Source organism: Phalaenopsis equestris, unplaced genomic scaffold (assembly GCF_001263595.1).
Source record: "Phalaenopsis equestris unplaced genomic scaffold, ASM126359v1 Scaffold000002, whole genome shotgun sequence".
In the NCBI taxonomy this organism is placed as follows: domain Eukaryota; kingdom Viridiplantae; phylum Streptophyta; class Magnoliopsida; order Asparagales; family Orchidaceae; genus Phalaenopsis; species Phalaenopsis equestris.
In genome coordinates, this window is record NW_018164444.1 from 4,710,370 (window position 1) to 4,722,809 (window position 12,440).

General features: G+C 33.2%; 1 protein-coding gene across 1 annotated transcript in view; it reads left to right on the top strand.

The window, feature by feature from the left end:
- The window catches only part of LOC110039531 (probable E3 ubiquitin-protein ligase XBOS32), a 29,600-nt gene extending 18,766 nt beyond the window's left edge, over positions 1–10,834 (top strand). The window contains exons 8-10 of the mRNA XM_020744628.1: positions 8,617–8,754; positions 8,978–9,069; positions 9,675–10,834. Of these exons, the coding sequence (XP_020600287.1) occupies positions 8,617–8,754; positions 8,978–9,069; positions 9,675–10,144 (700 nt within the window). The 3' untranslated portion in view covers positions 10,145–10,834. The remainder of the gene's footprint in view (positions 1–8,616; positions 8,755–8,977; positions 9,070–9,674) is intronic.
- Positions 10,835–12,440: the final 1,606 nt, after the last annotated feature.

A 12,440-nucleotide genomic window follows, 5' to 3' on the forward strand; every position in this document is an offset into this window, starting at 1 on the left:
TATTTGCATAATCAGGTATTATGCAAATGTAAGTCCTAAGTAATAAAATTGGCAGGATTGAACATTTAAATAACATCATCTCTAAAAATGCAGCCACACATTAGGATAGTTTGGGAAGTCACTGAGGGTTCTCCTCAGGATCTGTGACATCCCCTACCTTTTCTTTTCTTTGGACTCCTGAAATAAGTGTTCCGCATTGAGCCACTCCCACTTGCTTCTCCACGTCCTACCGTGAAAACCTAAACCTTGAAATCTTGAAGACTAGAACCATTGATCATTATCGAGAGTTTTCTCAAGTGACTCCCGTCATTTGGGATGTAATTAACTATAGGGGCTTGCCTCTATAGGGAACTTGGAACCCAGGTAAAATAAACCCTATTTAATCTTTGTATTAAATAGGGGAATTTGTCGGTCATATATAAAAGGTTCGCAGACCAAACGGATGTCACAAATCTCTTAGTTTGCAGGATTGGGTCTATCGCTGAGGTCTACACTTATCTCTCGGGAAGGTGTAGTATTCGCGGTATCAGGCACGATTATGCAAACTATCAGACCAATGAGATCCATTTGGTCTCATTTTTCAAAAATTAAAACATACTGCTTTCAAAACCCAAACTATATATCTTTTATATTTAAATTAAATCTCAAAAATTATTTTCATATATCATATTTTTTCATAATTAATCAATCGAAAAAAAAGTTGACCGACAAGTGTCTGCCAACTTCAATATGCTTGATTCTGTTGTGATGCACAGGGTTCTTGGCAATACTGATGATTGCTTGATTGTCACAAAACATTTGTATGGGTCTATTGGAGGTACATCCTAATTTCTTTAACAATTTTTTAATCCAGATCCTTTCACAAATTATCAAGGCGAGTGCTCTATATATAGATTATGCATTGCTTCTAGAAATAACATCTTGTTTCTTACTTCTCTATGTCACCAAATTTCCCCATACATAGGAGCAGTAACTTGTGATGGGATTTCTGACAGTGAGTTCTCCAACCTAACTAGCATCATTATACACTTCCACATCTATGTTCTTAGTTTTCTGAAAGATTAATCCATAGCCAGGAGGCTTCTTAAAAAACCTTAGAATTATGTACACCATTTCAAAATACGCTTCATTTGAGTTATTCATATGTTGGATCACAATACTGATAGAATATTTAATATTTGGCCTCGTACATAAATAATGTTTTCCCTTATCCACAAAGACACTTTTCGTCTCCCCTGTTTGACTTGTGATTGAGATTCATTGGAATATCAGGAGACTTACATCCAATTATCCCCATTTCTTTTAGTAGATCTAAGATGTGTTTTTTCTGTGATATAATGATGTTTTTCTTGAATCTTACTACTTTCATACCTAGAAAATATTTCATGATTATTAGGTCCTTGATTTTAAAAACTGGCAAACATTTCTTTGCTACCTTCATTCCTAGGTCCTTGAATCTTGCTACCTTCATACGTAGTATATTATGCTTATTATAAAATAAATTTTTTTTATTTCATTATGAGTATATTGAAATTCATTGATTTTAAAATATTTATTGATCGCCCAAAGGTTGATAATTTGTTATATAATTTTTGAATGTGATGGTGACATATTTTTATACTTGATTATATATGTTTATATATATAAATATATTGGGCATGTCTAAATTAAGTTTAAACAATTGTCAATTATGTTAAACTAACAATTCAAGCATCAATTATGCTTATTATTGTGTATTGTTATATCTCTCAAAGTAGATTTTCAATATACTGTTAAAGTTTTCATTTAATCTAATTGAATATGAGTATTTACTCCTTTTTCTCTTCATTCACAAGCTACATTTGTTCAGACATTCAATGAGCTTAATTTTTCTGAAAGTCGTGAGTAAGTCTAGTTTTACCTTGGCGTTCTGGATCTTGATTTGACACACACATCTGAGAAGCCCCTGCTCCTATTGATTTTAACAGTGTTGAGCAGAAATCTTTCTATAAAGCTTGGGAGAAATCAAATAGATTGAGCTTAATTTTTTTGTGAATAACTGTAGCAAATAACATAAAGTGTACATTTTCTAACACTGAAAATGCTAAGTAATTCATGAAATTAGCTGAGGAATATTCTCAGTCTGACTCTGTTGATAATTCTCTTAGTGAAACATTATTGAGTACGTTAACCAACATAAAATTTGATGGTTCTCGTACTATGTATGAGAATGTTGTTGAAATGACATAACAACAAGACTTAAGACTTTGAGAATGGAAGTGAATGAAAATTTCTTTGTACAGTTTATCATTAACTTTTTGTCTCCTGAGTTTGGTCCATTTCACATGAATTATAACACTATGAAAGATAAGCGGAATGTGAATGAACTGCAATGTATATGCTCATTCAAGAGGAAGTCATGCTTAAGAAAGGAGGAAATCACTTCATTAATCCCATGGATCATCAAAGAAGAGTTGTATAGAAACCTGGAAAGAAAAATGCAAAGGGAAAACAATGACCACTAAAAATTAATATGTCATCTGCCCCAATTCACAAAGGGGAACATAAAAAAATTAAGTATATTTTTGTAGAAAGTCAAGACACTATCAAAATAAGTGTCAGAAGCCCAAAGACTGGTTCGAAAAGAAAGAGATTTCTTACAACCCAAATGATAAATCCAAATGAAAAGTTTGTTTTCATGGAAAACAAAATCAAAGCTCCAGTTGAAGCCATTGAAACCTATCAATTGATTTTAGATATTGAGCATCATTTAGATCTTTTTCAAACACTTTATGTCTTTTATGTTTCTCGCAATTTGATTTTATTGTCTAAACTTGATTCTGTTGGATACTTTTTTAAATTTGGGAATGAATATTTCAATTTATTTAAACACAATCATCTTATTGGTTCTGATACTATTTGTGATGGTCTATATAAACTTAAACTTGATAACCTTTTTGATGAGGCGCTCATGAACTTGCATCATAATGTTGATATTAAACGTGATTTTATGAATAAAAATTCAACTTATTTGTGACATAAACATGTGTCATATATCTAAAGAAAAAATTGAAAGATTGGTAAAGAATGAAATCCTTAATGATTTGAATTTTACTGATATTGACATCTGTGTGGATTGTACTAAAAAAAATCACATAAAAAAACACTTAAAAAAGCTGCCACAAGAAACACACATCTCTTTGAAATTATACACACTGATGTTTGTGAACTTTTTTATGTTTTATTTTTTGGTGTAGAAAAATATTTTATCACCTTTATCGATGACTTTTAACATTATAAGTATATCTACTTATTGCATGAAAAATCCCAATCATTATATGCCTTAAAAGTGTTTATAACTGAGGTTGAAAGACAATTAGACAAAAAAATGAAAATCATCAGGTTCGATAGAGGTTGTGAATATTATGGAAGGTACAATGAATCTGGACAATATCCAGCTCCATTTGCTAAATTTTTTCAAACTAATGACATATGTGCTCAATACACTATGTAAGAAATACCATAATAAAGTTTTGTTGCAGAAATGCGAAACTGTATAATGATGAAAATAATTAGGAGTATGATAAGCAATTATTCTTTACTCTTATCATTGTTGATGCATGTTTTAAAGACCGTTGCATATTTGTTAAACAAGATTCCTAGTAAGGCAGTTCCAAAGACTCACTTTGAACTGTGGACAGGAAAGAAATCTAATTTAAGGCACCTGCATGTTTGAGGTTGCCCAGCGAAAAGAAGGATTTATAATCCACATGAAAAGAAACTAGACTTAAGAATAACTAATGGTTTCTTCATTGGTTATCCAGAAAAATCTGAAGGGTATAAATTTTATTGTCCGAACCACAGTACGAGAATTATTGAAGCTGGAAATGCTAAGTTCATTGAAAATGGTGAAGTTAGTGGGAGTTTGGAATCACGTAAAGTGGAAATACAAGAAATTAGGGTTCAAATTTCTTTACCTGAAATTTCTTCTCAATTTTTTATTCCTACAGTTATTGAACAGTCTGACAACTTATGATAACTCACAGGAACAACAGATAAATGATCAAACACCCCATAATGAAATTGTCACTAATGAACCTCCATTAGATGAACCAAATGAAGTTGTACCTAGAAGGTCTCAACGACAAAGAAGGTCTTTTGCTTCTGATGATTATGTGTTTCATCTACATGAATTTAAGTTTGACTTGGGAGTCAATGAAGAACCAGGTTCATTTTCACAAGCCATAGAAAGTACAAATTCTTATAAATAGTTAGATGTAATGAAAGATGAGTTGAAATCGATGGATCACAACAAAGTCTGGGATGTCATTAAATTGTTTGAAGGTTGTAAAAAAGTCGGGTGTAAATGATTTTTTAAGACTAAGCCCGACTCGAATGACAATATTGAACGATATAAAACAAAACTTGTTGTCAAAGATTTCACACAAAAAGATAACATCGACTATAAATAAATATTTTCTCCAGTTTCTAAGAAAGATTCATTTAGAATTAGCATGACACTAGTAGCTCATTATGATTTGGAGTTACACTAAATGAATGCAAAAATTGTCTTTCTGAATGAGAATTTAGATGAAGATGTCTGCATGAGTCAACCTGAAGGATTTTCGGTTAAAGGAAAGTAACACATGGTATGTAAACTTAAAAAATCAATATACGGACTTAAACAAGTTTCCCAACAATGGTACTTAAGTTCAATGATACTAGTAGCTCATTTTCTCCAGTTTTTAAGAATGATTCATTTAGAATTTGCATGACACTAGTAGCTCATTATGATTTGGAGTTACACTAAATGAATGTGAAAACTGCTTTTCTGAATAGGAATTTAGATGAAGATGTCTACATGAGTTAACATGAAGGATTTTCAGTTGAAGAAAAGGAGCACATGGTATGTAAACTTAAAAAATCAATATACGACTTAAACAAACTTCCCGACAATGCTACTTAAGTTCAATGATACCATCACTTCCTTTGGATTTAAATATATATCTGAAGGTCAGTGGAGCAATATCATATTTCTCATTTTGTATGTTAATGATATCTTGCTGACTATGCTGACTGTTAATGATCTTAGCTTATTTTATCAAACCAAGAATTTTCTCTCTAGGAAATTTGAAATGAAAGATATGGGCGAGGTATCCTATATGATTGAAATTGAAATATTTCATGATAAATCACAAGAATTGTTAGGACTGTCTCAGAAAGCATATATCAATAGAATTATTAAGAGATTCAATATGAAAAAGTACGAGGCAGATTATCACTGTTGCATCTACTATGGAAGCTGAATTTGTGGCATGCTTTGAAGCTACAATTTATGACTTATGGCTGCAGAATTTTATTTTAGGACTTGAAATTGTCAACGATATTGCCAAACCACTGAAAATTTACTGTGATAACTCTGCAACAGTTTTTTTTTTCTAAAAACGATCAGTATTCCAAAGATGTTAAACACATGAAATTAAAGTACTCTGTCGTTAAAAAAAAAGTTTAGAAACATAGGGTGTCAATTGAGCATATCAACATTAATTTTATGATTGTAGATCCATAGACAAGAGAGCTGTCACCGCAAACATTTAACGAACATGTTCTGAAAATGGGTATTACTATTAGTTTTATGTTTAGTGTTCTTTATGTTTGACACTTTGAGCTCAGTTTATGTTGTTTATGATATTTATGTATCTTGTTTTTATCGCTAGTGTACACTTTATGTTATGTTATGTTTAACAAAATTCGTCTTTTAATAAACATTATGAGATCATGATGTTATTTCTCATTATATTAAATATACAATTGATATTTTGATATATGGAAGGAATTATGTCGATAAATTGATACACAACCGTCATGATTCATATTAATTTCATACTTATTGATGATTTATGATTTGACCAATATCAGTAAGAATTTTAATTTACATTTTGTCCTGTATGTTATGCACTATTAACTATTACGTGGGTCAAGTGGGAGAATGTTAATTTTTTATTATTTATTTTGTGGCCCACTGTCATGTATTTTAATAGTAATTAATTAATTAATTAATTAAAAAAAAATTTATGTCTCTTCCCAATAGATACCGTATTCTTTCGCTTTAATTAATTAATTAAATTATCTTAAATCCTATTGGTTAATAACCAGCTTGATGGGTAGTGATTAATAATAGATAATTAAGAGAAAGTTTGTATTTATTCTCAAGAGACTTTTATTTTCTTTGATAAATAAGAGAAAAATTGTATCTCTTCCTAAGAGACTTATCTTTTCTCTGATAAATAAGAGAAGGGTCTTCTCTCTCCCAAGATGTAATGTATCTTTCTCTCCGTCAGAAAGTATGAAAAATAATAAGGATTATGAGAGAAACTTCATCTCTTCAATCGAATTCTACAATCATGAACACAGGTATGTATTTGAAAATCATGAATTCAAAAATCTTGGTCATTATAAATTTTATGAATTTTATGAATTTTGGGTCATGAAATTGGATTTTATAAATTTAAAAATCTTAAGAGTCTCAGTCAAATCCTCTCCAACATCTTTTCAGATTTTCACAAAAACCTACCTTTTTCATCTATGCTTATGATATTTTCAATCTGAAAGTGTATCGGATTCTGTCACAAATGTTATTGCTTGATGGAAGAGCATAAAAATGCATGAAACTTTCTTCTCTGAGAAACATCAAGTTTATTCTGTTTCTCCTATTACGGAAAATTTATTGTTCTCATTATGTAATTTCCCGATATTTTACATTAATCTTTTAAACCTAGCTTTAATTAAAATACTACTTCGTAGTTTGAGCAGAAAATCAGCTTTGGATTTGATAGCAGAAGTATCAATTTTTCATCTATCAGAATTTAGATGAAACCATCTGTGAGAATGCTGCGCAAGTCGAAAGCAACCAACTGGCCTCTATCGTTAAAGTGTGATGATATGGCAAAGCAAATTTGTTTGACCTATGCACTATGGTTTGACCGAACCTGAATTAATGGCGATCAAAATCATCTGTAATTTTTTACATGTGCTTGTAGCTCTTGAATAACAGGAAAAGAAATGATGAGCAAACTGAAGATGCTACTTGTTCATATTGAAGTTTGAGGCCATCCATTGCACTATAGAAGGACTAAAAAACTTGGGAGGATCTCACAAGTTTTCGGAGTCACTTCATCTTAATTAACTACATTTGCAAATAATGCAGAATCCATTACTATGGAACAAACATTAAGAACAAAGTTGGGCTTCAACTGGCGAAGGGGTGGCTAGTGTTTGTGGTGCTGTAGCAGAGTTAGAGGAAGAGGATGTGTATTTCGTTAACTAACATTTCAATGATAAAATTTCTACATTGCTGAAAGATTTCAACAACAATTATTTCACAATCATGGAAGCCTGGAAAATGCGTGTGAGTTAGGCACATCAGAACAAAATTAATACGGGCATTTCCCTGTAGATTGTTGGACCAAAATGGGCTGAACAATTTTGCCAAACTACTGGTTGTCAAGATGTTTTCATTTTACTACTAGTTTGACGAGAAGCATTTGACCATGATGAGTTTTGCTATGATGATTGTGCTTCAAGGAACTGCTTTTGAGGAACAGTACTTATTTTGGAGTTGTTAGAAGATGCTTGTGTTTAATTTAGATTGATAAATTCTACCAAACTTCCATTGCTAAGAAATGGAAATATTCATTATTAGATATGATCGATTGAGGAATCTCGTTGGAGCAAGCACCCATTTTATTATATCGCATGTGGATATTCGAAAATGCTCTTTGTTAAGGAAATCACATGTGCTCTAGGTTGGTGGTGGTTAATTATTTTGTTTATGATTTTTGATGTGTTGGGAGATGAGTGGTTAACTCGATTATGATCCCATATTTCAGTCATTAAGAGTCAACATGTTGGCAAATGGGTTTAGAAAGTTTGATTAGCAGTAATGGATTATCTCCTATTAGATCCCAACTCGACTGGGTGGCAAATACTCTTAGGTGGCATTTGATTAGCAGTAAAATAAGTGCATTGCATTCCTTTTGTAGGGATCTTAAAATTGAAGCATTTATTGGACGAAAAACAGATTCAGTGTAAAATTCCAATGTAGTGTAAAATTCTAATGTACTAGAATTCACTATTTAGTTCATTTTAAATGTATTTGGGTGAATTCCAAATACACTACTTTGTGCAAAGTGATGCCGCCGCCCACCGCCACCGTCCACCTTTCTTAATCACCCGGCGCTAGCCGCCGCCCACAACCCACCACTCCCCCCCGGCAGCCACCAACCTCCCACCACTGTCACCAACACCACGCTCCAACCATTGTAGCTGCCAGCACTCACTAATGTTGCTTCAATTGTTGCTATCATATTTGGCCTCGAACTTCACTTTTACCAAACCCACAAGTAGAATCTATGTTCCCCTCGTGAGAAGCAGCAACAAGGACAGGAAAATCACAAACTGTAATTTTGCAACCTTGCATTCATCATCCATAGATTAATCTTTTAACAGAACTTTCAAACAATTCCTTTAAGTGAAGCCTTCTTGTTTTCGTTATGTTTAATGTTTTATTTCATTGTATGCTTACACTAGAATTTCAGATTATTAATTATGCTCATCTGTTGTTCTTCATGATCAAAGATGGACTCCTTTGATGGTTGCTCGGTCATGGAATAGAAGTTGGCTTGAGAGTATTCTGAGCCAACAAGGGACATCGTTACACATTCTTCCTTCGCCATACTTATCTCTACCCTTAATGAGCATCATGACAATTGCTAGGTGCGTTATCTTAAATTTATTCATTATCATTATCATCATCATTATTGGCCTTATGCCAACTATTTGGGGTCGGCATCTCTTGTAGATATTCTTAGTTCTTATGCTGCCAAATATTGTGTGAAGTTTGTGAATATTTTAGATCTTTGTGGAACTAATCATCTGGTCAAAGCCATGGGCTTAAAGCACAAGGAGTTCTGACTTGTATATTGTCTTCATGTTTTAGAGAACATGGATGGAGGGGAGACAACCTGTGCCGTCCTAGTTTTGATCCTTGTGCCGTCTGTTTGGAAAGGACATGCACTGTGTCTGCAGAAGGTATACATTTCTTGAAAACTGCAACCAACTTATAAATCTTTAATGTTCATTCCAGTGTTTTAAATTTCATTTGCTTACAGATTGTTTTTACAATGATAATATGACATTATAATATTCTTTCAAGTATTAATTAGAACTTGAACTGATTGAGTATGACTGGCAGAATCAGTAAAACTGTTATGGGCTTTGCTTTCATTTATAAATGCTACTATCGATCTATGGTTTACTTTTTTTTTTCCATAATTTAGAATACATTTCTTCACCTACTTTTATAGAAGAAAACAATGCCATTTCATTTGATTTGAAGCTTCATCGTAATGCAAAATTTGCATTCATAGGATTTCTTTTTGACTACTTTTGTGGTAGGAAAATCAGACAATATAAAGCAGTGCCATTTGCATAACAGCCTTTTCATTGTTTTTTCTAACTTTCAGCTTGAAGAGCCGCTTTATGAATGCATAATAGAACTGTGGTTCAAAAAATAACTTTTAACAGCAAAAAAAGAAAAGCAGAAACCACCTTAAAGGAAAGTTTGTATGCTTTCTTCAAATGAGCAAGGAAAAGTTTAACCACATTTAAACTGACATGAGTTCTTATGATTTCAGGTTGTAGCCATGAGTTTTGCACTAGGTGTGCGCTTTATCTCTGCTCGACCAATACCACATCTACCATTATTTCTGGTCCACCAGGTTCGATACCTTGCCCTCTATGCCGGAATGCGATCATCTCATTTTCAAGCTTGCCATGCAGTAGCCCAAACAGCGAACCATCAAGGAGCAGCCTATCACTGTCCTTATGCACGGCATGCCCGGTTCTCAGATCAGAATCAGATGCCGCAAGGGTGATCCAGTCATGCCGGCCTGATTTCGGCTGCGCCGGGATTCCCCCGCTTGGATCTGCTTCCTTTAGAGCTCTTAGCTGCCAGAGCTTTTCATCCATAAGGCAGAGCCCCTCGTTCTGCATGGGGGCTCCAGAGACTATTCCAAGCCTTATAAGATGCTCGAGGTCAGGTTTGTCTCGATCTTCTTCACAGAGAGACAGCAGTAGAAGGCTTTGGATCTTTGCTGCCGATTAGCATGTGAGATTTAATTTTTTGGTTTTTGGCCTCAGCAATTCTTTGTTCCTATTCTTTTATTTGTGTTTTATTTGCTTGATATTCATCTTTAATTAACATGAAATGATTTGAGCTATAAAACAATATAAATAAAGGCTATGAAACCATGTTATACATTTCAGATAACGGTGCCAACAAAATCCTTACGTGGGAAAACCACATGATCATTTATGAAATATAAATCTATTTAGCAAGTTTATTGGTTCAGTTACAGACAACAATACTGTTATTTTAAATTATTATAATCAGCTCCTGAGGGATAGACAGAGGTTAGAAAGTTGATGATGCGAATAAATATAAACGGAACAAAAGACGGTAATGACTAACACTTATAATTTATGAAGCCTTGCAAGATCAAGAAAAAAGCATGAAGCTTAAGGATGACAGAGAGAAGAGGAATGAAAGACGACCAAGAAAAGAGCTCAATAGGGATAGCGTCGGTAGTGAAACACGCATTCTCTGCTGCTATTATGATGCTTCCTTTGCTTTTTGAACAACAGCAATGTATAAGTCATCTGTAATAATATTGAGCAGATAATATGAAGAATGGGATCATGTAGGACTCCTTGTGGCCATCTCCAAGAGCATAGGTGGAAGAAAAAATAGCTAAGGATCATGTTAAGTGTTGAAGGCATCGAGAGAGCTTATATATATATAAGAAAAAGAAGAGAAATGCAGCTTTTGTGAAGTAATGCTAGGAATTTGGATGAGCTGGATGTTTTCTTTCACACACACACATGTGTGTGAAAGAATCCAGATCCAAATTCCTAGCATTTAATAAATTTTTGTTTCTCTACACTTTTGACAACTGTAAAGCCTAAAGTATTTTCTGAGGGACCAGAAAACACGATCCCACTTATGAATGCATTTAATAAATAGGAACAAATAGGAACGTTATTATGATTATTAGGATTAGGGCTGTCAAAAAAGCTCGTTGTTCGCGAACAGTTTGTGTTCGGTTCGTCAATGAGTTCGTGTTCGATTCGTTCGATAAGTAAACGAGACAAACGCGAATAAATTTTTTTCGTTCGGTTAGTTAAACGAACCAAACACGAACAGTGATGCGTTCGTTCGTGTTCGAATCATTATTGTTTGAAATATAAAATAATATAAAATAATTATATATAAAAAATTTATTATATTTTAAAACATTAAATTTTATAAATTATAATATATAATAAAATAATAATAATAATATATTAATATACTATAATAGTAGTAATATACTAATATAGATATTGTATATTTATATAATATAAGTTATATAATTAATATATAATATTATTTTTATATATTAATATTAGGGATGTCAAACTGGCTCGTCGTTCCGGAACAGCTCGTGTTCGGTTCGTGTTCGGCTCGGTCGTTAAGAAACGAAAACGAGCTTATTTCAAACAAACTAAATTTTAAACGAACCAAACACGAACACAAGCTTTGTTCGTTCGTGTTCGATTCGTTTACACCCCTAATTAGGATTGGAACTTTGAACTCAGAGAAGTTGCCAATGGATGAAAAAAGAGAAGAAATAAGGGGAGTGTATTCTTCTTTATGCTTACACACGCATATTTGGAAACAGGAGTCAGGATTAATAAATGAGGTATGATGATGTTTACTTATCAGCATTTATACATCAACTTTATACTTAATGGACTGTCCATAAAGTTGCATCTTTCAAAAAATGTAGTCAAGCTTTGTTCAACCCAACAGAGGTCCTGTGTACAGTGAAGAAAATGAAGTTTAGAATTCAATGTGAGGAATCATTTTCACTATTGCAAGTATGTGATTGCTCTCTCTCTCTCTCTCTCTCTCTCTCTCTCTCTCTCTTTATATATATATATATAGACCCACACACACATACAAAAATACATACATACATACCTATATATTCCTCCTGATTGTCAGTTGAACAATCATTTGATCGGCTTCAATTTTGTGAATTTCGCTCTGAATCCTTATTTCTACCTGCCTATCGGCCTCTTTCACGTTTGGGACGAGGGTCATCTTTCTCCTTCTACCCATCGTGCAATTAACCTTTTTTGTTCGATCAATGATTGTACTTCTTGTTTTTGGAGACAGGCGGGTTCATGTACTCCTTTGTCGCAATGTGTTCGTTAGCTAACTCTAAGAGTTTGCCCGAAGTCTCAGGTTTTCACAAACCCAAGAAATATCTGAAAGGCACTCTTCAGACCTTTCACGAGGACATCTTTAGCGATTGTTGTCTTTAGGTTCATTACCTTGAGCATCCTCTTTTGGAACC